At 46.9% G+C, this 26,255-nt stretch overlaps 8 protein-coding genes across 8 annotated transcripts; 5 read left to right on the top strand and 3 right to left on the bottom strand.

Moving 5' to 3' along the window:
- Positions 1 to 328: 328 nt before the first annotated feature.
- Positions 329 to 1,527, top strand: FSUBG_6907 (1-aminocyclopropane-1-carboxylate synthase 1; the record flags this gene model as incomplete). Its single annotated transcript, XM_036685155.1, has 4 exons — positions 329 to 471; positions 521 to 666; positions 713 to 921; positions 970 to 1,527. The coding sequence occupies 4 exons, from the start codon at positions 329 to 331 to the stop codon at positions 1,525 to 1,527; spliced, it is 1,056 nt and encodes a 351-aa protein (XP_036537561.1).
- Positions 1,528 to 1,608: 81 nt separating this feature from the next.
- Positions 1,609 to 2,616, bottom strand: FSUBG_6906 (galactinol synthase; the record flags this gene model as incomplete). Its single annotated transcript, XM_036685154.1, has 2 exons — positions 1,609 to 2,516; positions 2,580 to 2,616. The coding sequence occupies 2 exons, from the start codon at positions 2,614 to 2,616 to the stop codon at positions 1,609 to 1,611; spliced, it is 945 nt and encodes a 314-aa protein (XP_036537560.1).
- Positions 2,617 to 3,167: 551 nt separating this feature from the next.
- Positions 3,168 to 4,355, top strand: FSUBG_6905 (uncharacterized protein; the record flags this gene model as incomplete). Its single annotated transcript, XM_036685153.1, has 1 exon — positions 3,168 to 4,355. One exon carries the CDS (start codon positions 3,168 to 3,170, stop codon positions 4,353 to 4,355), a length of 1,188 nt encoding a protein of 395 aa, XP_036537559.1.
- A 1,945-nt stretch (positions 4,356 to 6,300) lies between these two features.
- Positions 6,301 to 8,302, top strand: FSUBG_6904 (non-ribosomal peptide synthetase; the record flags this gene model as incomplete). The annotated part of the gene is made up of 9 exons (XM_036685152.1): positions 6,301 to 6,825; positions 6,873 to 6,961; positions 7,011 to 7,142; positions 7,194 to 7,251; positions 7,301 to 7,422; positions 7,483 to 7,757; positions 7,812 to 7,914; positions 7,968 to 8,203; positions 8,265 to 8,302. The coding sequence occupies 9 exons, from the start codon at positions 6,301 to 6,303 to the stop codon at positions 8,300 to 8,302; spliced, it is 1,578 nt and encodes a 525-aa protein (XP_036537558.1).
- Positions 8,303 to 8,913: 611 nt separating this feature from the next.
- FSUBG_6903 (uncharacterized protein) lies at positions 8,914 to 14,792 on the bottom strand (the record flags this gene model as incomplete). Its single annotated transcript, XM_036685151.1, has 4 exons — positions 8,914 to 12,474; positions 12,626 to 14,419; positions 14,524 to 14,723; positions 14,771 to 14,792. 4 exons carry the CDS (start codon positions 14,790 to 14,792, stop codon positions 8,914 to 8,916), a joined length of 5,577 nt encoding a protein of 1,858 aa, XP_036537557.1.
- Positions 14,793 to 15,808: 1,016 nt separating this feature from the next.
- FSUBG_6902 (uncharacterized protein) lies at positions 15,809 to 17,584 on the top strand (the record flags this gene model as incomplete). The annotated part of the gene is made up of 3 exons (XM_036685150.1): positions 15,809 to 16,630; positions 16,690 to 16,982; positions 17,047 to 17,584. 3 exons carry the CDS (start codon positions 15,809 to 15,811, stop codon positions 17,582 to 17,584), a joined length of 1,653 nt encoding a protein of 550 aa, XP_036537556.1.
- A 598-nt stretch (positions 17,585 to 18,182) lies between these two features.
- On the top strand, positions 18,183 to 20,151 carry FSUBG_6901 (major facilitator superfamily domain protein; the record flags this gene model as incomplete). The annotated part of the gene is made up of 8 exons (XM_036685149.1): positions 18,183 to 18,352; positions 18,408 to 18,482; positions 18,562 to 18,615; positions 18,668 to 18,738; positions 18,797 to 19,008; positions 19,070 to 19,176; positions 19,228 to 19,492; positions 19,543 to 20,151. The coding sequence occupies 8 exons, from the start codon at positions 18,183 to 18,185 to the stop codon at positions 20,149 to 20,151; spliced, it is 1,563 nt and encodes a 520-aa protein (XP_036537555.1).
- Positions 20,152 to 21,360: 1,209 nt separating this feature from the next.
- On the bottom strand, positions 21,361 to 25,329 carry FSUBG_6900 (ankyrin; the record flags this gene model as incomplete). The annotated part of the gene is made up of 3 exons (XM_036685148.1): positions 21,361 to 24,833; positions 24,886 to 25,173; positions 25,284 to 25,329. The coding sequence occupies 3 exons, from the start codon at positions 25,327 to 25,329 to the stop codon at positions 21,361 to 21,363; spliced, it is 3,807 nt and encodes a 1,268-aa protein (XP_036537554.1).
- Positions 25,330 to 26,255: the final 926 nt, after the last annotated feature.

The raw sequence follows: 26,255 nt of genomic DNA, 5'->3' as shown, positions 1-26,255 counted from the left end.
GATGTAGTCAACGACCTGTGGCATCTAGAAACAAACCCTGAAGGATACATCAGTCTTGGAGTCGCTGAAAATGCAAATGCCCAACTCTGACACCAATGATGCAAGACTGATACTTGACAGACACTCATGCACAAGGAACTGATTGAGCATATCACTAAGAATGTACCTACCCCCTTCTGGCGATGTAAATATAAACTATACTGACTTTCAGTAGTTCAGTCTTGATAGTCATGCTTTAACAGCCGGCGACGGTTTTACTGGCTCTCATCGCCTACGAAATACCCTCGCAAGATTCATCAACCGCCACTTCAGCCCGTTTGAAGACATCATGAAGGATCAAGTCATTGTAACCTCTGGTGTAGGTCAGTCAATCGAGCTCAGTGGTTTCGCTCTCTGCGATAAAGGTGACGGCGTTTTGCTCGCGCGACCTCACTATGGAAACTTCCCTATCGATCTGGGCTACAGAGTTGAGTGAGTCAACGTCTGATCTTACTGGCTGTATCAGGGTAACCTTTTATAGAGCTAAAATTGTCGGCGTCTCGTTTGGAGGTGTAGATCCCTTTAGCGTCGAGAGTGTTGTAGCTTACGAGAAAGCTTTGGAGGAAGCTGAGCAGCAAGGAATTCGTGTCAGGGTGTTTCTGTTATGCAACCCTCACAACCCATTAGGTAAGATGCTTGTGCCTATTGAACTTTCCTTCTAACTGTCTGCCAGGTCGTTGCTATACTCCTGAGGTTCTCAAGGCGTATATGCAATTCTGTCAGAAACATAACCTACACCTCATCAGTGATGAGGTATATGCTCTGTCAGTCTGGAAGAACCCAGAAGCCCCTAGTGCCCCCGAATTCACTTCCGCCTTGAATATTAATCCCGATGGTTTGATTGATAGAGACCTGCTACATGTCCTATGGGGAATGGGCAAGGTAAGGCCCTGAAGTGCACAAAAGCCGAGCAGTACTGACGGTTTATAGGACTTTGGTTCCTGCGGTATCAGAATTGGGTCTCTGATCAGTCGGAATGAAGCCTTGCTACGAGCCTGCGAAGCAAACTCTTACTTCTCTGGCCCTTCGTCTCTAGCTGACCTTGCTACTGCTCGTGTACTCGACGATGATGCCTTCATTGAGAGTTACATCAAAACCAATCGATTACGGCTGGCAGAGAACTACAAGCTGACAACCAAGTTTCTCAACAGTCATCAGATTCCTTATAAAGAAGGATCCAATGCGGGATTGTTCGTTTGGGCTAATCTATTCCAACCGTTACGCGCACAAATCAATGCCACTTTGCAGAACCAGGAGGAATATGAGGAAGATCCCGGGAAAGCTCTGAGGATTCTTGAAGCGAGGCTACAAGAGGTTTTGTTGAAGTACAAGATCTTCTTAGCTCTCGGTGCTGATTTTGGAAGTGATATACCCGGCTGGTTTCGAATTGTGTTTGCCCATGAAAGGACTTATCTGAACCTGGGCCTGGAGCGCATGGTTAAAGCAATTGAAGCATTCCGTGGTCAACTTGAAGAAGACAAAATGTAAACGATATTACGGCAGGAATTGCTTTGTCTTCATACCTCATATAGCTCTACCTAATGTCTAGAACTGTGAGGTAACGCGTATTTAAGAAATTCCGAGTGTCTTTTCCTCTGCGCGCATTGACTTGTACGCGTCAATCCACCACTTATGTATAGGCTTATCCCCCGTCCACGTCCCATCTAACCCGAGCTCATCCCACGGCTTGGGGCTGAGAATGTAATGAACGTTCTTGACTTTCTCATCACGCCATATAGCCCCGTGCACGCTTGGATCCCGCATCGTCTTCAAGGCGTTGTAGATATATGGTAATGCGACCCAACGACCTTTGTAAAGATCCGCCAATAGGTCCTGATCTGGAAACTGGTAGTCGAGACCAGTCTCATTCATTTTCGTGACGATCTGATCAAAAATGACTTTCGATGGGTTGATGACCAGAAGTCCACTGTTGAGTTTGCCCAGTCCTGTTAAGATATCTGCCCCAGTAATTTGTGCGACGTCTGGTGAGGCATGCTGGGACGTAAACGCGCAATTCTCGGGCTTCCAATTCGGCGGATAGTGCGGCTTTCGTAAGGGATTGCAAGTACATGCATGACAAGCAGCGAACACTCTTTTACTACGAGTAATGTCTCCAGATCCGCTTACTGATGGTAAGTCGAGGTCAAGGTCCATGAGTTCATCCATGTTCTGTAGTGGTAACATATCCGAATCTAGGAGAACAATTCGTGAGTAGTCTATGAGTGAGAAGGCGATCAGCTTTGTCCAACACTCATTAAATCGAAGGTCATCGGTGTATTCTTTTGTGGTCGTCGGGGTGAGTCGTGGTACTAGGAGCGTTGCTATGCTTCGACGCTTCAGAGACTCAACGCTGGTAAGGGATAATGTGCGGGTGTATAAAACCAGGAGCGGATATCTCGATTTGACACATCGCAAACGGTAGTTGAGTGTCAGTACGCCCTTGAGATAATCATCATTTGTCACCAAAGTTGCCCACACTGAATGATAGTTAGTCGAATGAAGTGAAGAGAGCTCTCCTATATTTCCTGGGAATCACCAACCTTTTGGAGGTAGAGTTGCAGTATTCTCCGAAACCATTGTAACCGAAATAGCTCAGAGATGCCCGAGACTGCATACAAATGAGAGACTGACTGAAAGACCAAGTGCCCATCATTCCAGGGAAGAACCCTCATAATATTGAATTGCGGCCGCGTGTTCTTTTATAACCCAGCATCGGCAGTTGTTAGAGTTTGTTGCGCAAACTTAGTACTCACGGCTGTCTCGGACGGCAATCGAAATGGCTTATTTCTATGGCGATCTCTTACTAAAAAGCCAAACCAACTCCACATTCTCATGCACGTTATCCCAAAGTTGGTATTTCCATGTCTAACATTGTCTCAGCGACAAGAAATGGCGCAGCTGAGAGATGCACTATTGGAGATCATCTCTTGGCAATCTCTCACCGATCGCTGGGTACTGCTTGGCATTGGAGGAGCTGACATTCAGTGTAGTTGATAACAGGCTTGCTTTGATGTTTGCAGTCGGGGCTGTATCTGGATGCCTGGCTGTCTTGCAATGTTGGCCATGGCTGTTCCGTAGTAAGGCCGCTTACTAATTTACAGGATGTCACTTTCGCGTTGTTCTTTACGATGCGTGCTTATCCGATGCTTCATGTCTATACCCCGCCCAAGCATCCTTACAACACATACCCTACACATTCTATGTACTTCGCGGAGTTAGAAATGGGCGACTCGGTAGAAACCAAGGTAACGGATGATATCACTGTCTACCAACTTAACAGTGGCATTGGAGATGGTGCAGATATAGTACTTGGATTCAATGGTTGCTTACTATCCGTCTCTATATTGCCTTCCAACGGGTCGTCTACAAAGGACACGGAGGGACAGAAAGATCGCCCTCTACAGGATCATTTTATTGATACCATAGAGAAGGCTACCGTATGTCAGGACGACGAGGAGTATGAGGAGCTTGTGGACGAGGTCCTTATCCCGATTCTCGACACTGGAAGACCTCTTTTTCATCAGTTGATACCTTCACGAGACGAGCGTGTGCAAGACAACCAATCTCTATATCATCTCTTGTTCCCCCCAGTCCTCTACTTTCGCTTAGAGGCTCCTACTCCTACTACCTCCGTCTCCCTCATATCTATCGACTCCAGCGAAGCATCTACCACTCTTACCATCGATCCTGCCTTTGACCACAGTATAGATCAAGATTTACAACTGAACCCCGATATACCACGCTTTACACCCGAGGACATCTCCGTGGCTGAGGTCTTTGTGCGTGGTGCATTTACAATTACGGCTGCCGTTGAGGTGCAAGGCCAAGACATGTTCTGCAAGTCACATGTTAGAGCAGGCGGACTCTTTGGTACTAGTGAGGCACGAGAACTCAATTGCCTCAGTGAGATGGTCAAAGTCTTCCAACCAAACGCAATAAAGATTCCCCAACTTGTAGGCTATATCCACCACAAAGACACCCAACAGATATTGGGGTTCCTTCGCCAGTGGGTGCCTGGACGCAGACTTAGCGATGGCATTGCTGCTGGCACACCTGAGAAACGACAGAAGTGGGCTTGCCAGATCCGTCGGTCTATAGAGCTGCTTCATCAGAATGGGTTGGTATGGGGAGATGGAAAACCTAGCAATGTCATCATCGACGATATGGATGATGCCTGGCTGGTGGACTTCGGAGGCGGGTACACGCGAGGCTGGGTTGACGAGGAACTGATGGAAACAAAACAAGGAGATGAGCAAGCCTTGGAGAAGATCATTGAATTCCTAAGCGGGAATGAGGATGTGCCTTTATCCGCATAGAGAAGGAAATATCCGAGGATTTACGAGGTTTAGGTGGTGCCAAGGTTCGATAGTGCAGATCAACGGCAGTTCCTAGCACCCTTACTGTTGGGACTGAACGGCCGCTAGGATGATGTCCACCTTTTTTATCTTGGAACAAAAGTCCCCAAGAGTCCGAATGTAGTTTAGCCAGGAAGTGAAGACAACAGAGATAAGCTCAAAGAATGTCTTGTACTGCAAGAGAGACTGTCCCGTCAGCACCAAGCGTTGCATCTCTTCATCGAGGGCGCTCGGAACAGATGCCTAGCTAATACTCTCGAGTTCAGTAAATCTGTCGTCACATGGGGAGCTCTAGTACCCTCTCTTCATGCGCGGACACCGAGTGGTTCGCTGCCCTACTTACAGCCCAGAAGCAGTATGTTATGGAGTGAACCTCTTCTTTGCAACCGCGGCTGCCTCCCGGAATAGCACGGGCCTCGATGGACGGTTCCTAGCCAAGACTGCCATCAAAAGTTGCAAAACACATCACCGGAAACCGCGGAACTGGGAAGCTTCACCTTCTTCAAAGCATCGCTTTGACCGCCTTGACTGCTTCTGCTGTGACGGTCTTCCCCAAATACTTATGACGTATGTTATAGTTGCATGATGCTTCGGGCCCCACGGCCTGCGCTGGCGTATTGGATGGTGTGCTTTACGAAGCTACCATAGGGCTAGCTATAGATAGGTCAGTTATCAGTTATCAGTGCCAAGTATGAACGGGATCGCTGTTTGATCTGCATGCATGCGTCGGTACCTGACGACCCAAGGCACATATGCCGTTTGCGGGCATGATACGATAGCAACTGTAGATAGTTCAGCCTAGCAGGGGAGTTAGCCCTTCTAACGGGCCGCCGAATGAAACATATGAAAACAGACAAAAAGTTCCGGTTAGCAGTAAACTCTAAAGACATCGATGTTGTATGGAAGTAGGTGTTGCAATCATCGAATGGCATCATCTGTAACTACCTTACATGACTTGACCTTCTATGCAATTCGTAGACCTGGGAGTATCCCGCAGAGTGAACATATTCTCCAATTATATAGAGTTCCCCTCCAAGCTCCGCTTTCCAATAAATAGCCTATTGCTTCTCGTGCCTGATGAAATTTGCATTTTATATGCGCGGATCCAAATCTTCTGTATCCATTATTTAAACGTTGGGTGGGGTTCTCCATTGCGTGTTCCTGGATACGGAATAGCAGCCCGGCATTTACAACAGTGGAGCTGTCGGAATTCGGGATCATATCTACGTACAATGCTCTAAAGTCTTACTTCAACCTTTGAATACTACATCGTATAATTACCCTGCTCGGAGCCCGTCATCCCACATCGGCAGATTAAATTAAATGCAACCAAATAAACAGTTTCTTACGTGCTGTCAAAGTCAAAATGATGTTTTTCTCGCTTAAATGACCAGATGTGGCGATAATACGCGCCGCATCTGAGATGCCCGAAGACATCGGACGATGGACCGCCAGCTTGGGACCGATACCCTAGCCCTTGGCCCTGTCTATCCGTCGCCTGAATTCCTTGTGGGGGCGGCTCTGCTCCCCTGTCGGCGTGTGAATGCGCCCAGACCCTCAGCCTGCACCAAACACGAGCGAAAGGCACGCGATAGACTTCGGTTCTCGGCTGTAGTCAACTTTAAATAGCATATCAGTCTATCAGATAGCCCACTTCACGCAGTCTGTGGCCTACGCGTAGACTAATGACGCATAAAACTTTGTTTTGTTGACTGTGATGTAGTAGCCTCGGTTCAGGGGTCAGACAGAATAGTTATATATCATGCATCCCGGCCGAATGGTTTCAAGGCTGTAAGGAGTATCACTGGTAACAGAGTCTCTTCAATCTCTGTCTGGGTATTAGCTCATCCTGGTCACTTCAACAATCCACCAACCTGCCTACACTATCGCCTCATTCCCTATCACCATGAGTTTCCGATTCCCTTATCACGAAACGCCGTCAGAGGGCAGCTTCAACCGCGAATTTAACGACGCGGAGAAGGGCCAGCACGATACCTCGGGAATGGCACTTGCACCACTGAGTAAGGTCTATGCATCCGACAAAGCGAATAGCCACCTTACTGCTTTCCCTCCAACTCATGACGGTAACATGTCGTCCGCCACCCAATCGACCTCGTCTTTTCACAACTATAGCAAATCAGACTCTTCATTGCCGATTCTCCCCAAGAAAAAGATCACGCCGCCGCCAAAGAAGCAGGAACCTAAGAAAAGTACCCTGTTCGTACTGTGGTTCAATACCTATAAGCGGCTCTTCGTTTTTGTCGTCACCCTCAACCTTGTTGCCATAATCCTTACTAGCGTCGGACAGTTCCAATATGCGCAGGATAATCTTGGTTCTATGGTTCTGGGAAACCTGCTCTTTGCTATCTTGATGCGCAACGAGTTGTTCTTTCGGATCCTGTATATGGTCTTGATCTATGGACTGAGAAGTGTATGTAGCCACTAAGCTGCGATGATAGAGAGGCTAACATTGAACAGTGGGCGCCGTTGAGAATGAAGTTGATGGCAGCTTCATTTCTGCAGCATGTTGGAGGAGTGCATTCGGGTTGTGCTATCTCTGGCACTGCGTAAGATACACCCTTATTCATGCTTCTACTAGTTGCTGACTTGTCATAGTTGGCTCGTTTATTACATTGTGCAGATTCTCAGTCACCGTAGTATCCGTGAGCCTGCTGTACTCATAAGTGGGATCGTCACCGTGGTATTCATCATAACATCCGTAGTTAGTGCATTGCCATGGGTCAGAAAGTAAGTCAAAGCCTGTGTTACGCGTTGAATTGTACTGATACCACGTTCCAGTAACCACCACAATATCTTTGAGCGATACCACCGATTCGCAGGCTGGTTGGGTTTGGCTGTAAGTCATTGTCAGAGTCTTTTCAGTGTTGATACTGACTTGGGTATAGGCTACATGGTCTTTCGTCGTGTTGAGCAACTCTTACGATGCCACTAGCGGCGAAGATAATTCCAGAGCACAGTCCTTGATCACAACAGAAAACATCTGGTTCACCATTTTCATGACAATCTTGTAGGGAACCCCAGTTCCAGCGCACTAACATGGACATTTACTGATGAATGCGTTGCTTAGGATCGCTCTCCCGTGGGTCACAGTCCGAAAGGTCCCCGTTGAGGTAGAAATACCTTCATCCAAGGTCGCCGTCCTCCGGTTCGACAGGGGAATGCGACAAGGTCTCCTGGGACGAATCGGCCGATCAGCCTTGATGGAGTATCACGCCTTCGGTATTATCAGCGAAGGACGCCATTCCCCTTATCATTATATGGTTTGCGGTGTCCAGGGTGATTTCACCAAGAGCCTTGTTGCGAACCCGCCTACAAAGATATGGACAAGAGAATTGAAGTTTGGTATGAGTTGCTTGCGGGGCATATCGTGGTATAGATTGTACTGACATTGTGTAGCTGGAATCGGACACGCTTCTGCAATGTTCAAAAGGGGTATTCGCGTCTGCACCGGAACAGGGATTGGTGCTGCTCTGTCAACATGTATCCAGAGCAAAAACTGGTATGAATGCCCAGATGGTTTACCAACGCCAAACTGTACTAACAGCCATCAAGGTTCCTCATCTGGATAGGCTCTGACCAGCTAAACACCTTTGGAACCACGATCTCACGTCTTATCCACGACAATATCGAGCCCGATCGAATGATACTATGGGACACCAAAGAACGCGGCGGTCGACCAGATACAATGCAGCTCCTGAGAGATACCTGGAACAGTTTCGGTGCAGAGGTCATCTTCATCACGTCCAACATGAAGGGGAATGATGAAATGATGCAAGGATGCAGTGCAGGTTCGTACAACTCTGTCCTGGGTGTCTCATGAGCTTCGCTAACAGATGATGATTGATACAGAGGGAATGCACGCTTTCGGTACACTCTGGGACTTCTGAGCTTCGTGCCCACCAAACCCCATTGCTCTGCCACTATAATGCAACTTTGATGCTTTGACATTGATCATGTCTTTGATGTTTTCTCAGTTCGAATGACACAGCTCTTCCACTGTATTTTCCTTTGTTCCAAACTTGAAGTTTGTTGGTCGCTTTCTTGGCTGGTATTCTTTGGAGTTTGAGATGTAATGCGCACACTTTTATATGATTAATTAGAGGATTTCTACATAGACGTTGGATAGATATAGAGAAAATGCTAATGTAATGGAGTATATTGCCACTTTCGCTACATAATGGGTCAAGCTCCTTAATATGTCTACGTAGAAATTTGTCGAATGTATTTGTGATCCGCGCTATCCTCTAGTCTCCAGACATAAACTTCTATTCTTATCACCAAGATAGTTAGACAGTCGCATTCTCTACCTAATGGCCCCTGTACAAGCTGACCTTTATGTGTACTAATAATAGCTAACTTCTCTGCTGATTTAAGCTCTCAGCCACAAGTCTCAACTGCAGATAACACATCTAACCTAGCTAGTAGCTTGTGCAAAAACTACCTACAACAACGCCAACTTAGTGTCAAGAACCTCGTGTTTGTTTGTTGGAGTATGCAATCAAGAAAAGCCAGCAATGCTTTCTGCAACCTGTAATCCCGAGTAAAGATCATCACATGCAGCCTTGGCTGTAACAGCAATAAGACGGCTGTCGGGATCTTCATCGTTGACAGCCACGGCATAAGAGATCTTCGACGCGTATGAGGCCAGGGAAGAAACCTCACCGAGAATAGCAGCTGTGAGAGTTGCGCCAGTGCTGTCTTTGGTAAGTTCGTAAAAATGCCACCCGGTAACAGCCAAGCAAGGAACAACAAGAATGACATCAACTATGGCCCCTACACCACGAGGGTCTGCCACGCTTAAACTGTTGATCATCTTGGCCTTGAGCTTGGACTGAACCGTGCTGGAGAATACGATAGAGGTCAAAATCCCAAGGCATGTTGTTACATGGGAAATTGTCTGAACGACTTCGTTCTTCACTGGGTATCGAGGGACGAGAATGTCACCGATCGTTTGAGATCCTGTAGCCACGACTTTTATGACAGTAGCACCGGTGGAAAGCATACCGAGTGAACCAGCCTCGGACATGGCCTCAGCCGAGGAGATGGGGTTACCGACCAGCGCAAGGAAGGCAGCAATAGAGTGAGTGGCTTTGAAAAAGGTCTTTTGGAAAGACAAGTCTGATTTCTGGCACGCATCCTCCAGCTGCTCCCAAGTCCCCGCCGAGATAATCTCCTGTACGTACTCATTGCCTTTGGGGAATGGTGCAGACCCCTCAATGATCTTGTGTACTACAGTGAAACCCATAGCAGCAATCCAGCAGATGAGATCCAGAAAGGAGAGCATTTTGAAGTTGGGAAACACGGCGTCGAGAATATCAGAGATGATAGGAACTCGAATTGGTGCATCGAGGATGGTAAGGACAGTTTCGGACACTTTGTAGAGGACGTTCAGGAGAGCGTCAACTACAACCTGAACGCTAGAGAAGGCCGCACCGAGTAATATGGCAGCCGCCCTTTTGAGGGCGTCTTGTGCGCTGAGACTTGACAAGTCTTGGGCGAGTGTGGTTAATTGGTTGAAAGTATCGTCGAGGACAGCCCCCTCCTGGGAAATGACTGCTAGCAGGTCATTTATGAGGTCTTCCACTGAGCCCACTTCGGGACAGCCTCCGATGTACTGAACCTCGCTTGCGTGATTCTGGTAGTGGGTGGCAAAGAGCTTGGAGCCTGAAGTTTGGTCTTTGTTTGGGTCCTCAGTGTTTTGACTTATTGGATTCTGAGAAAGACCCCCAAAAGCAGATATGTCTGTGCTTTGAGTCCACTCCGTGAGACCCTGTTTGAAAGCATCGATATTCTGATCCAAAGCGTCTTTGGCTTTCGGGAGATATTCCACCTGGTGCTGCATCCACAGTTTGAATGCGTTGTGTATGACATCCTTGCTCCGGCGGATATCATCCCATTCAAACAACATCTCAAGAAATCCTAGTAGGTCTTGGATACCAGTCTTGATCTTTTTGTAAATCCACTCTGCAGCACCAGCAATAGCGTGCATAGTATCTAGAACAGCGTGATACACACTGTCGCCGATCTGTGCAAAGAAGTGCAGAGTTCCAGTGGCGGCATCTTTGACAAGCTGTCCCAAAGCCTCGGCATTGTGTTTCATCCAGCTCCAGACATCTCCAGCAAGAGATCCAATAGTATCAGCAAGTTTGCCAGCCCAGTCTTCAAAATCACCCACGAGGCCGTTGAAAAGGTCCCCAAAGCTGAAGAGTGTGGTGGTATGAGGTATTGTTATAGCTCGATGATTCTTGGCCAACAACGGCTTGGTTCCAGAACTTTCCAGCATGGCAGATGCTTGGCTAAGAACATCCAAGTGATTTGCTACATTTGAAACATCGTCGTCATTGACTGATGGATCCACAAGATGGGTGTAGTCTGGCGATCCTACTACGCCGCCTGCAACTGTCGTGCTGGGAAACTGGGCGTCACGTAGCTTGGATGTAGAATTGAGCGAGGTGAGCTTGTCCATAGATTTTCTCATGGGATTGATCGTGATAGCGGGGTCGTCTTCTACAGAAACTGTCAAGACTGCAGCATTCAACCCCTCTGTTGTGTCAATGATGGTGAGTGACCCTCCTGCATCGGTTGGGATCTGTATTGGGGCAGGCGATAAGACGTAGTAAAGGCCATTGATGTAAACTGGAGTGCGACTGTGCGCCGACAGTCTGACTGTTGTATTAGATGCGGGCAGTTCTGCATCTTTCTGTGTGATGTGGATTGTAGTGGTATAGGATTTGAACGAAGTGGACTTTTCATCTGGAGGGCTTGCTAATATGATGTTCTGTGAGCGCCATAGTCCACCAGTAGCAGGGTCATCTTGAACGATCTTTTGGAGTCGTCCATTACCAGCTGTAAAGATAGTGTTGCCACCATCGAGGCGGTTTATATAAGTTGACATGCGCTCGACTCCAGAAAGTAGAGGAACGGGGGGGTTCCAAGCTTTTGAGTCATACAGTTGACTTGTCTCACAACTGATGTAATACACTTCATCACTTCCGGTCCTACCCCAGAGTGTCGTGACACCATTGTGGTTCATAGCTCTCAACGTGTCAGTTTGGGCTATCACGTCGCTGGTAACGAGGGCGGTAGGCTCAAAGTTACCCTCCTGCTCATCGGCAGCAAAACGATACAATGTTGAGCCTGCAATGACGTAGAGATCACTCGATCCCTCTCCATTACGAGTTGTGGCTATAGTCGAAGGAACTTCTCGGCCTGGCGTTTGCAAGGTGATAGGCGTGGCCGGACCCCCGCCATACCAGTTGATAATGGGCTCGTAAATAAGCTGTGCTGATGCTCCAGCGTATCCAGCTGTGTAGATGCCATCGACAGGCTTCCCACTGACTCGTCCAACCGCACTCTGATACTTTCCAGCTGAGATATCAACTGTCACGTCGTGCTTGACCCAGTATTGCCCACTGCTTCGAGAGGGATCTATGTGATAGCGGGATATATGAGGGTCGGCCGTATTTCCGGAGCGATCAATGTCAACCACCAAGTACTGTACGCCGCCCATAGTCTCAGCGAACATAGTTCCAGTGATTATAAGGTTCTCAAGTTGCTCATCTGCTGCGTCGAAGGGGACGTTGATCCATGTTGGTGCATCGACCCAAGAGGTACTTTCAGACGAGTTACCCAAAGATATGAACAAGTGATCAGTGTCATCTAGACTGACAGCCATCATCAACCCAATGGTTCCATCTAAGGCGCTTTGACCAACGTCAAAGGTGCGAACCTTGGCGCTAGTCACATCGTCTGGAAAATGGCTTCGTAGAACCACTGTCGACAGATCATGGGTCTTCCATCCGGTGTGCGAATTACCACTCTGTTCTTCAATGGCATGGAGGACTCCCGAGGTGTCACAGCTAAAGAGAATTGTGTGTCCCTCAGTAGTCTGAAGGGATTCAAACTTGTCCGTTGGGGAGACGATTTCCCCTTGCACGTAGTTTTGTATCAACTCTGAGCTCGCTGCAAGCCTCCCACTGGAGCTATCTTCTGGAGGAGGGAGCGGGCTATGCGACCTGGAGTCAGAAGTGTCGTCTTCGTCATCGGTATATTGTGGCTCCTGGATCAAGGTCAGTTTCACTCTGGCGATGATAATAAACCATGACATAAATTGGACACTCGTAATCGAAATTGACTAGCATATTCGCTTCGCTCAACAAATCCCCCTCCTTACACCTCTTAACCTACTTGGAAATCTATTTGTTGCCTACCTCTTCAGGGTCCACATAGGTAATCTTGCACACCAGGTCCTGGTGATCGGAAAAGAAGGGGTCTTTATAGGTGAAAACCTTGCCACCAGGAAAGACGAAGTTTTGCAGTGTACTGATTTGCAGCTCATGCAATATCCCAGCTGAAGACTGCGCAATGTCAACTTGTATACCCCGAATCTCCGTATCAAAAGCAGCAAGTACAGCTTCCAATATGATACTCGAATCCCCGTAATCAAAACTATTGAAAATTGTTGTAGGCTCGGTGTCCGACTGGTCAGTTTCCTTCTGGTCTGACTTGACTAGCTGCAAGCTACCGGACTGATCAACTGATATGGCAAAAGTATCTGTCAGCGTCTTGTCGACAACATTCATCATGCATAAGAGGTCTCCATGGCCCCCGTACGGACTCATATCGAGCACAGAAGAGAAAGTTATCTGAGAGTTCTGGACGGTCCTAAGCGCAGTTCCTTCGAAGAAAACATCCAAGGCGTAAACGATAGAAACGTCCGTGTCAACTTGGACAAGAATATCGAATCCTGGGCAAGAAAAGGTTTGAGGGCTTTCGCTGGTATGGCTATGATCCATATGGATGGTGTTGCTGCCTGAAGGAGGAATGGTGACCACAGGAGTTCCCTCAGCGGTAAACTCGACGTGATCATCGTAAATCTTTGATGTAAAACAGGCTGAGGTAGCCAATTTCTCCAATTTGGATGATATAAACTGGGTAAGGATATTCCTGTTGATGGCTACAGCGCCACTGTGGTCACCACTCTCTGCTGGCTGTACCCAGTTCCAATCAAGTCCTGTGATTCGTGGGACGGGATTGCTGTTTGTAGCGCAAAGATGATCCAGAGTGTATACGGCCCGTTGGCTGTCAGTTGGATTTGAGATTGGATTGCCATTGCCGTCCTTGAGAGGATTCACGATACGCTCAAAGCCAGTCAATTTGAGCGTGGAATCATCTTTGCCCTGGGTTACTGCGGTGATAGAAACCAATGGGAGACCGTACTCGGTGGCATTTTTGACATATATATCGCGGAAATAGTTTTCGAGAACATTCCGAGCATCTTCGTCAGTAACGCCAGAGAAGTCGGGGATAGTTTCGAGAAGAGCGTTATCCAGGTCAAATAAAAGCTGCTGCAAGCTGAAGGCAGTGTCGGAGAGATTATCTAGAGCTTTAAGCAGTTGGTCTCGAAGTTTGGGGTGATTATTGAAGTACGGCGTGTTGAGTTTCTTATCCAAGTCGCCGATGGTGAGATCAACAGACATTTTCATGGTCCACGGGGTTCCAGAAGGTCCGACGGGTTGTTTGAAGACGTTCCAGCTGAACTTTTCTCTTCTGCCCCATTTGATGGAGACAACTTTGATCTGCTTGCAGTACAAATTGAAGGCGACATTGCTAGCCGTGTTCAAAGTGACAATAGGAGGTAAAGTCTGGGGCGTGTGGCCCTCCGGTAACCCCATTTGCAACATGACTCCGACAGAAAAGTCGGTGTTGTTTGCAAGGGCGCTCACTTGCGGATTGTCCGAATCAGCATCATCAGGAATGAAGAATGGGTTGATGCCCCCGCTTTGCACCATCAAGTCATCTAGACTGATCTGCACGGTAGGGTAGCCGTTGTCATCGGCTAGAAAACATAGATACTGAACGGGTTGGGATTCTTCGTAAAGATACTCCCATAAACCAGAGTTGATGCTTGCTTGAGTGGTGCCAACGACAAAATCACACTGACACCGGGGGTCAGAGAGGTATGAGTCCTTGCTAGACATGCTGAGGTTTATAGTACGGATATCCTGAAAAGTGTTTTAATAAGAAGGTTGAATATTTGTGTTATACTATCGAGTAGAGAAGAATTATTTTCAAGTCTGCGCAGCTGTAGTTATATACCATTTATTACGTAGTACTCTGAACTCGTGAGAATTTCCTCTTCTTCTGGACAGATAGAGGATCTTGCGTGAATTATTTGCAGGTGTTCGGCCATGGCAAGGTTGTCATTCTTCAGTGCTGTTCGACTGCAGATCATTGCTTCATTTGCCAGGAAGAACAGTGCGTACAGCCATAAAGCGGGCCGAGCCTGGCGTATTGGAAATGCCGAAGCTACCGAAACGTAAGAGCAATGGCCTAATTCAGCCAGCCACACATACGCAGGAAGCCAATAGTTTGCATGAGAGCAATGACCTGGATGTAGTTCAGCCAGCCATTTACATGCAGGAGGCCGAAAACCTATAAGTCAATGTGACTGCTAAGCGTCGTAAAAATATACAATATACCGTTGACATGCAGATCGAGTCGTAGACTTTGCTCAATCAGGTAACCTGTATGGAGTATATGCATGATGACCTGGTGCTCAGACAGCACTTGGCTTTCTGGTTTGCTGACCTTTCTACTAAAGGGTCCAAGCGCAGTAGCATCAGATGTCAAAGAGCGAGGTAAAGTGCGCGGGATGCAGCGGTTACCTTGCCAGGTTCAATGCTAGATAACAATGTGAAAGAACTTTTGCCTCTTGTCACCTGCTAGATAACTAGAACCGGTCTGAAAACAAGTTGCACGCTAGGCCGGTTTCTACACATCCCTGGAAGACCACTTCAAAGCTGAAAAAGACACCTGCGCCGTACTTGTAAGGTTAAAATATATAGCTAGCTGGTGACAGCTGTAAAATCAGATCATAAGCAGCTTCAGGGCGTAGGCTAAGAGTTTTACCTATGCAAGCCTCTCTTGGAAACGGTCGGCATCTTGCCATGGCCTGCAAAGCGTTTAATTACTTCTCTATGGCTTTTCTACCTGCCTATTAATTAAAGCTATATATACTATATATTAAAATTTAGAATATTTTATATTTCTCTTTAAATTATATAAGATTTGATTCAAATTATTATTTTCATAGGAAATTAATTTAATTTAATACAATGAAGTTAAAGCTTAGCTAGTCTATTGAGTACCAGGTTATGTGGATAGCACATAATACTAAACACATAACGAGTTATGCGGGTATGAGTGGCCTGTCCACAGATATTGCTGAGTCACAACGTTGTCTTGGCAACACCGCTCCTCGGAAGCTAAATCATGACTTTTACCTCATTTCTGCCATCTATAGGCACATGACTATCTAAAACCGCAGTAATCAACAACATAGTCAATACCTCGAAACCGAATATATTGGGTTCCAAACGAATATCTGCATAATGGAGCGCCGATCTAAAACTCGTGCGACGCTTGCCTGTCTCCCTTGTCGCAACCAGCATCTGAAATGCGATGGGACACGCCCTATTTGTTCACGATGCCAAGGCCTCTCGAGAACCTGTGCATTTTCCGAATCGCGTCGAAGTGGTAGCTATAAAGCAGCATTAAGAAGAACGCGGGCTCAAGATTTCCAGGCGCATAACTTGACCCCCACTGATAGCCTGGCATCTCTTGGTTCGGAACTTCAGCAGCCGCTATCAGACTCGCTTGCAGGCTTTGGAGTCATAGAAACTCAACACGATGATGGAATCGAGTTTGTTGATCTGTATTATGAGAACTTTCATCCTAGTCATCCTTTTATTCTGCCGAGGACAGCTCTAGATGCGAGGTATGCCGCTGGATGCCCTAATATTCAGCATGTTATGGGCGCTGTTCGGCATATTGGCTCTTTTTACACGAGTAACCCTATCATTGGAATCGAAGACTCTTTATTGGGGCAGGTGGAACACATCGATGGATTCATCGTGCAAACAACTCTGCTGACAGCATTGGCTAAGAGCATGTGCGCAGAGCAGGACCTTGCCGACGAACTACTATCAAAGGCGATGCACCAAGCAAGCCTCATTGGCATGGGCACCAAGACACTCACAGAATTTACTTCACAGAGCGATCCGGTCCTCGCAGAAAGTTTGAGGCGGACAATGTGGATGTTGTACGTGAGCGACGCGAACTTTGCTGTTATCCGACAGGACTATACATTGAGGCTGAAGGACATGAGCCTCGATGTGGATCTCCCATGTGAAGATAAGGAGTACAATGAAATGGTAATTGGCCCCAACATATCTCTGGATAAATGTTTGCATTGCTGAAACGAACCACAAAGCTTATTCCGCCGACAAGAACGACACTCGCAGAGTATCACAGCCGCGAGTACGACATGCAAGAAAAGTCGTTTTCTTCGTTTTCATACTATATCGACGCAAGTGTAATATTTGCTACTACACTGCACGCATCGCTCAAGTTCATGACCACACCTAAAGCAGAGATGATGTGTGATGATCTCGAGGCCAAGATTGCTGGCTGGTTTACTATGTTGCCGCCAAGCAAGCGAGACCTCGATGTTCGGCCTGCCTTTTTTGATCAGCTCATTTTCCAAGCACACATGATGATGTACACGTAAGAAAAGAAGCTGCACATATTCTATCTCCTTATTGAATCGGACTGACTAAAAGAACCTTAGATGTCTTGCTTACATACACAGGCCCTTTTCCACCCTTCGATATGACCCCATTGAATCAATCTCATCGTGCGGATCGCCTCCCCCTCCGCTGTTCTTGGGAGTCAGCGGTGGAAGCGGACTGAATCGTCAGTCCCATCTGCAAAAACTCTTACAGGCCATCCGCAAACAAAACCAGTGTCTTATTATCCTGCCTCTTGGCCCAGCCCAGCTATCCCCCTTCGTCATCTGCATGGTTGCCTGCTGCACCATTGCTCACCTCGTAGCTTGCAAGTCGACACTACCAGAAGATGAAGCCGAAGTAGCTCGGTCCCGGATCCGCGTTTGTCTTGGCACGCTCAGGCATTATGAGGACATATGGCCGAGGGCCAAGAAGATTTTATTGGAGCTCAAGAGAATCGCCAATTCCATTCTTCAGACTGAGATGGCGACCGTGCAGTACCAGCCCGCCTATAGTGAAGTCTCTGTAGCTCAGCAAGACAACACTCTTGAGGATTTATTTGAAGAGGAATGGCTTGATGCCCTGAGGGATTTAACATGAGGAATGAAAGTGGAGGAGGTGTTGTATTATGGACCGTGAAACGAGTGAGACGTGGGACATGAGCATCAACTGTCTGGTCTATTAACTTATAGTAAGACTATTGCAGACCCAAGTTGGGCAGTATACCAGCCGCCTCTATGATTACCCAGAATAAGCTGTTCAGCCCATCTGATAATTACAAGAGACCGTGGAATGAATCCGCACGGAACAGACTTAGCGAATGGGTAAAGAAATTAAAAGTATTGATAAGCGAAACCGGTGTTAGGGCTATGTCAGTGACGGGCTTTTCATTACGTCTCAGCCATTATCACTGACGATAATAGACCAATTACTTGGACATCGATTTGCTCTGTTCCCTGACCCTTTCGCCTGAGTTGCTCTGTGGTTCGGGGCCCCACCCAAATCCCGAATTGCCTATGGGCGGGGCGAAAACCTCCTTTGTCATCCCGAATACTCACGTTTATCGGACTGTATTAAACAAAGCAGCTGAAAGTTCAGGCAAGGCTTTTGGTATAAAGCAAAAGACTACCCCATAGCTTCTGAGGATACAACACCACAAGTCCACCCACTTCACTAACATCATCACTACCTTGCCAACATGACAGCCCAGTATTTCCGGACTACAGCCCTGGGTACGATTGTGAGGTTCGCAACAAACAATCGATTCCTCGCGTTCAAGAGCTACAAAGATGAGTATCCCAAGGAGGCAAACAGCGGGCCATCAAACTCCAATCTCCCGGTTGAGGATGATTGCATACTTGTCGGATGGTAAGTGATATGCTACACGATTAATCTGTGTTCTCTCTTCTCACGGTGAACACAGGAAATCAGAGGATGATCCCGAGAACCCTCGCAATTGGTCCACAATGAGAAAGACTGCAGTGGCGGCCCTAATCTGGTAAGTTGCTCCTTATTCACTGAATCCCCATCACGACCTGAACCGAGCCTTGCTGAAACCAAGCCTTGCTTTCAAACAGTTTATACACCTTCACCATTTATTGCGGATCGTCGATTTACGTCCCAAGCGTCGGGTATGTCAAAACCCTTTTCGATATGAGGACGATACACTAAATCCATATAAAGACAGGTCATGCAAGAGTTCAACGTCACAGAAACAGCCGCGTCGCTAGGTCTAGCGCTTTACGTTCTCGGATGTAGGCGTTTCTCAATAACCTCCCACAACCTTCGACACACGCTAATGAGAATCTTCAGATGGGTTTGGGCCGCTACTATTCTCGCCGCTCAGCGAAATCCCCTACGTCGGACGTAACCCAATCTACATTATCACCTTCGCCATATTCAATCTCCTCTGTATTGGAGCGGCATTGACAGAGAGCTTTGCTGGATTCCTCATCATTCGTTTTCTGCAGGGATTCTTTGGAAGCCCATGCCTCGCCACTGGTGCTGCGAGCCTTACTGACATGGTAATAACCGATTTTCTCTAGTGTCGCCATGTTCGCTAGTGACTAACCACCTGCCCAACAGTTCTCCGTCATCTACATCCCATACAGTCTAGCGGCATGGTCAGGCGCTATGTACTGCGGCCCGGCACTTGGCCCATTGCTCTCAGGCTTCTCCGTTGTTGTCAAAGGGTGAGATCCTCCTGATTCTGTACAAATTGGATTTACTCTAACGAGTAATAGATGGCGGTGGTCAATGTGGGAACTGCTATGGCTCTCGTGCTTCGTCTTTGTCCTCCTCGTCATCTTCTTACCCGAGACATCTACGCCGACGTTGCTCTACCAAAGATCCAAACTGCTGCGCGAGGAAACTGGGTCGGAGAAATACATTGACGCTGCGTCCATTGCTTTAAGGGCTGTGACCCCGAGAGATGCCCTTACAGCGGCGCTGGTTAAGCCATTCGAGATATCTCTCAAAGACCCTTCAATCGCGTTTGTGAACATTTACGTAAGCTGCTTTGACCAAGTTACCTGTTTGTATCTAACCCGTTCGTGTAGACATCCTTTACCTATGGAATATACTATTCCTTCTTCGAGGTTTTCCCACTTGTCTATCCCAAGATCTATGGGATGAATCTAGGAGAAACGAGCGCCGTTTTTGTATGCGTTCTAATCGCGTGTATCATTGGCATCATATGGTACCTATCTTGGTATCGCATTTGCATCGAAAAGCGATTCAAAACACTCGGCTCATATGACGTCCCCGAGACCTTCTTACGCCCTGGACTGCTTGGTGTCTTTGGTGCGCCGATCGGCATGTTCTTATTTGGCTGGGGCGCGAGAGAGTCGATTCCCTGGGAGGTGCCAACGCTTGGTATTGTTGTTTACTGCGGCTTCTCTTTTGTTGTTGGCTCTGGGATCTTCATCTATCTCCCGTTGGGATATCCTCATTACGCGGCTAGTCTTTTTGCTGCGAATGATGCTTTGAGAAGTTCGTTTGCTGCAGCCGCTATTCTATTTGGTAGACCCCTCTACCTGAATCTAGGGATCGGAAAAGGCTGCAGTTTGTTGGGCGGCTTGAGTATACTTGGTATTGTTGGGTTCTGGTATCTCTTCCGCTATGGAGATCAATTGCGAAAGCGAAGCAAGTTCACAATCCACCAATAGATGCAGACCAGAATAATTATGGCCGGGGATAGATTAGATCTGGGGAAAATGATTTAGTCCGCTCTTATTTAGATCGCATTTACAGAACCTGAGTCATGCCACGTTCTGTGGAACGTTAATGTATACAATCTGTACCGAGTTTATCATTCACACAGTAACCGTTAACCATAGTTCAGGTAACGATTATCACTCTCTCAGCATGAGCACATTGGATCAAGGTATCAATTCGTTCACTCATGCATCGGCATTAACCCACATTATCGCCCACCCAAAAGATCATGTGGCGGACTTGTGGAGCGGCACCGTGTAGCTGCTCAAAGGCTCAACAGCCGGAGTTTCGGGGCCAAGTTCTAGGACGAGAAAGCTTCAATTTACGCTTTAATGCCTGCAAGATCTCCAGCTTCGGGCTGGACTATGTTTCCGAGCCCCCGGGTTATTTTGTTGTCGTCTTCTGTTCAACGGTCTAATACGTCCCTAAGCGGCGAGTGCCCAGACCCGCTTGTGCCTAATGCATATATAAACAGCCTCAAAGGCCATATTCTTTTAACATTCTGTGTTTTACTCCCACAATATCCCCGTACTCCTCGAAGAAGTAAATCAATATTACCAACCTGCCCTATCCCATCATGTCTCGAACTCTTATCTATAAAATCACACAGGAACTGAATCACGATATCGAAGCAGTCTGGTCCATAATCTCCAAGTTCGATGCCGTCGCCGCATGGTCCCCGATGGCTGTTTAATGCAGCACAGAGGGAGAAGAGATTGGTTCAGTCAGGTCTACAGTAACAGACTCAGGCGCCCACTTCAATGAAAAGCTCGAGATATTTGATCACGAGTCACATACCATGAGCTACAGTTTAGAGGAACCTGTGCCGTTCCCAGCGACTGGTATTTATGGGACGAAACATCTCGATGCGATTGAGCCGGGCGAAACGCTGTTCACGTGGATAGCGGAGGCGGAATCAATGGATGGGGAAGTGAAAGACACGGTTGGTCAATAAACGCAGGGTCTTGTCAAGATTTCTCTGGCTGGGCTTGTGGAATTGGTCGAAAAACGCCACAAAGGGTTATCAGGTTAGGAGTTTTGTTAATAGGAGAGTATTGTAACTAGTCTTATTGCTCGAGATAACTTTATATCGACCTCCCAAAGGGCCTCATGCTAGATCAGTAATAATAGAGGTATTGCATTTCTAGGAACGGTGTTAACTACGAATTCTCAGAATCTATAGAACCATCTGTGGTGCTCCAACAGTCGGATTCAATAGACCCTAGTGGAACTAGAGTATGCGACTTCGGACATAGCTGAAATCCTCGAGTAAAGCATTCTGAGCATAGGAGCATGTAGGAATTGTAGCACTCCTCGCAACAGAATTCTTGGTCATCTTGTACGCTCAAGGTACAAACGTAACACCATGAAACACCAGGCCTGCACTCTACGGTCTCCGCGTCGCGAGATAAAGGCTCTATATTGGTCAAGGGACCAGGAAGAGCATTCCATAGGCCGCTGGCCGTGTCCCCGCGCGGTTTCTGTGGTTGTAGAAGTTGTACCAGGTCCGGTTTATTCGAGCGTTGAGCCCACCAGAGCAAGTCTCGACCAATGCTGACCTGGTGTTGTACATGACATCCTTTGGAGAGTAGGAGCTTTGTAACCTCCAAATGCCCATTGGCCACTGCCGCGAATAAGGGGTTTAGGCCCAGCCAGTTCCCGCTGTCTTTATCAATTGAATCAACAGAGAGCAGAAACTCTGCCATCCCGCAATCTCCATTTCTTGACGCGATGAACAGAGGCGTGAATCCATAGGGAGTCTTTTGATTCACGGAGACACCGGGCACTTCTAGGAGGAGCTTCACCACTTCGACGTGGTTTGTAATCGCGGTGGCATGTACAGGTGTCTCGCCTAGTGAATTGGAAGCTGTCATAGTTCTTCCCGCTCCGTGGGAGAGTAGTTCCTTGACGACCTCGCCGAATCCTCCGAGTGACGCTGCCCATAAGGGACTATTACCGCAGACGTCGAAGATGTCAAGAGTACTTTCTGCGCCATGTTGTAGTAGTGTCTTCACCACGTCCGCATAGCCTTTGTATCCAGCAATAAACAAAGGTGTTTTGCGCTCTCCATTGGAAACTGAAAGAGTTGTCTGGGCCCCAAAGTTGAGCAATTCACGGACAACAGCAAAATTACCCAACGAAGATGCAAGATACAAAGGGGTCTCGAGTTTCTTGTTCTGCGTCTTCAAAAGACGCTGGTGCTCTGGCTCTGAGTATCGAAGTATCAACTTGACATAATTGACATGGCCTTTTCTAGTCGCCACATGAACAGGCGTGTCCCCGTTTCCGTTCTGCATTAGTATCGACTCTTCGACACCTGAACGAAGAAGAAGACGAATTATTTTATCACGCCCTACAACAAAGCACGCATCGTGTAGTGCCGTATTGCCCTTTGTATTCGGAATAGCCAGTGTTGTTGCAGCACCGTGCTCTAGGAAGAGCTCCACTAGCTCGATATGACCTGAATTCACGGCAAGCTGAAGCGGCAGCTCCCCATCAGGGGACGGGACAGATAAGGAAGCAACGGCCCCAAACTCAAAGAGAACCTTGGCCATATTGACATCGCCGTTGCGAGCTACAAGCCTAAGCGGTGGGTTGACTTTGTACTTATGATCTGTTGCTAGGGTGTCAGGCCCATTCTGAAGGATAAATCTTAGTAGTTCAGCATGACCAGCGTCGACACATGCGTGGTGTACTACATGATAACCTTTAGTGTCTCTGATCTCGGCATCAGCTCCTTGCTCCAGTAAATATTGGTAGCATTTCATGTTGCCACCTCTGGCAGCAAAATGTAATAGCGTCATGCCCTTCTTAGTCTCTGATGACAAGTCAACTTTCGACTCCACCAAGATCCTAACAATGTCTTCAAAACCATTATAGGCTGCTTGGTGAAGGCATGTCCATCCGTAGACGTCTGTAATGCTCAAGTCAGCCCCGCGTCGAATAAGCATTTTCACTGATTCTGCTGAGCCGGACACGCACGCTGAAAAGATGGGTGAGCGCCCGAGAGCATCAATCTCGTTGACGTCTAAATCGTCAATAAGATGATCTGCCAGGTATGTCCAACCTTGATAGCATACGTAGTCAAAAGGGCGAAGCTGTGGGTGATAGACTGATTTCGATGGCGAGTCCGGGTCCTGTAGGCCCGCACGGTAGGCCATGAACGACTTGAAACAATTATTATTACTTTTCAAAAAGACTTTCGAAAGATTTCTGAGAGATGGATCCATAAAACTTCGTTTAGCGTGCCGCGCCCAGGAGCACGCGGCATAGAGAAGGAAGTTTTTTGAACAAAGGTCAGGGTCACCATCCTCGTCCCAGACTTGCGGCAAGCTCAGATATTGAATGCAGGCCCGTGCTATGGCTGTATGATGGATTATCTCTCGTTCAATGTTGATAATGGTCTTTGGTTGCATCCAAATAGGGCCTGGTAGATGTTTAATCAGGTACTCGCGCACAGAAAAATGCGGTATGTGAAGGGTCCGCGATCCAGGAAATGAATATGTCTCGTGATCGTGAACTTCCACGAGTGGACCACAGAGTCCTAGTATCTCGCCTGCAATATATTCATCGTCGACATTCTCGGGGTAGTCATCTGGATCCAAGTCTCCAAACTGATCGATGAGCACAGCTTCGACAACTTCAACGATGGCAAGAGGTCTTAATGCGAATGCAGTCCACCGTAGAAGAGCGAAGGCGCGATCTCGGTCCTGATCTGACATGTTCAAGATCCTCCTCCAGCTTTGGTCGTAAAGGCGATCAAGGCCGGACGGTGTGTTCTCCACCACTTCATGAAGTCGTTTCTTGCTCATTGTGTTCCGCAAAGATTGCTCTTGCATCCTAATCCACAGAAACTGTCCTTGGCACTTATCGGCCATAGACTTTGAGATGGCTAACCGTAGGTCCTCGCTTTTGCCCCAGAGTTTCCTATCAACAACAGAATGGGAAAAGGCCGCTGTATCAGCCTGAACATCATTCGTGCCAACCCTGTATTCTGAGAGAGTGCCTTTATGCTCCTCAAGGGCTGCTCTGATTTCAGGCTCGTCTCGGCTCACGAACAGAAGCCTGATGTTGGTGCCTCCTATGGCACCCATAATACCTTGTAGGAACCTAGCAACTGATGCGTCTCCGTCACCAAACTGGGCGCACTCATCCAATCCGTCTGCGAGGAATATACACCCCGGCACTACTGTGATAACTTGCTTGAACAGGCTAAAAAGAGTTTTTCGAGAGGCCTGCCCTGAGGAGTCGTTCTCCCAGGCGCGGCGAATACATCCAAAGGCGTCGTTGCTCTTGACAGCAACTTGGCGCTGCCATGATCTCAGAGCAGAGAATGGATCTTCTCGGCTTTCATGATCAGATGTGAAGAAGAAATGGGCCACTGGCGTCTCTAGAGCCTTTGATAGATGGTGAACGATATGAGCACTGAGAACAGTTTTTCCGAACCCTGCAGGCCCGTTTATCCACAGCACACTTGGCTTAGATGAATCCACTGGTGAAAGCCACGACTTGAACGCAGGTCGCTCAAATATCCATTCGCATGTTGTGTCGACACGCTTGGCCAAGGAATCTTCGTATTTATCGTTTGGGGCAGATTTTCCGAGCCAAGATAACACATCTCGTTGCATTTCAGCTTTATTCCGTCAGATAAACCATATCAGATACTTTGGGGTGGCAATGCTTACACTTGATCCCCTCCTCGATCTTGGTTAGCATTTGGCGAATATCCTCTACCCATACTGTATTCTCCAGTCCTTCATAATTGTGGCTTTTCTCCTCTGGTGGAATCAGATTGTAAAGTTGTTGAACCAGCTTCTCGAAGACGTCGACCTGCTCATTGCGACTCTCCTTACCACCAAGGGCCCATTTCAATCGCTTGCCTCTTGACTGCGACAGGCCTCCATATTGACCGCTTTGTAATCGGGGTCCGGTGCGAGTTCTTTGGAGAATCGACTCATCGCATATAGTCTTGGCTATGATTTGCAGGATGCTTTCAATTAAATTCGCTGTCTCTTTGTTATCGAGTCCACGATGGTGATCTGGCTGTAGCCGCCCATCGGAGATGCCAACGCTGACTCCCCACTGTTCAAATCGGGCTCTGGTCGCTCGAAAACGAGTATCCAGAACATGGGTTTCGGAATTTGAGTCACGATAAGTTTGAAAGCGAGAAAGTGAGTCCAAACAGACGCTGAAGAGACCTGCGAGGCCGGTCACTTCCTGTTAGAAGTCGGGAATATTGTTAGTCCGATCCCGTGTCTGTCTGGATTATCTTGTATAATAGTTACTTATCTATACATTTCTCTTCTTTCTTTAATTAATACAAGACATACATTTTAATAGGTTATAAGCCTAGATAGTAAAATAAGTTAAGTTACCTTATATATAAGTCTATAAGGATTAAAACTCCTCCTTTTATTAAATAAGCATATATTACTTATATAAAATAGATAACTAAACCTATACTAATAAAACTACTTTATTGCTATTAAGAAAAAAAAGGGGTAAAAGTAAATAACTTATATTTTACTAAAAACTCCTAGAAAATCACTAAGATACCTAATAAATATAACCTATAACCTAGACCGGTTATTTAGCTATTAATTATCCGTTTTTTAAATAAGGATAAGTTCCCTTGCCTTATAGATACAATAAGCATATATCTAGAATAGACAGATCTATCCCTGCAAGATAAAAGCGGCTCCTATAAGGCACTAATCTCTTAAAAGTTATATAATATCCTAAATTCACAGATTATATAGGATACCCTCTCTATTACATTAATAACAGATATCTAGGGATTAGAAGTCATATTTATAGATAAGGATATATAAACTAAAGACGCTATTACGTTTAACGTAATAATAGATAAGCTAAATGTATCTAAACCTAATGTCTATAATAATATAATCTTTAATATGTCTAAAACTGCTAATATCCCTAAGCTAATAGAATCTAAAACTGAAATTAATATAAAACTGTAATCTTATATCCCTAAACTAATATATTAATTAGAAAACTTTTACAGATCTAGCTTGCTCCCTGCTTTTTTAAACTA

Source organism: Fusarium subglutinans, assembly GCF_013396075.1.
Source record: "Fusarium subglutinans strain NRRL 66333 chromosome Unknown NRRL66333_c0000080, whole genome shotgun sequence".
In the NCBI taxonomy this organism is placed as follows: domain Eukaryota; kingdom Fungi; phylum Ascomycota; class Sordariomycetes; order Hypocreales; family Nectriaceae; genus Fusarium; species Fusarium subglutinans.
This window is presented reverse-complemented; position numbering and strand designations above follow the sequence as displayed.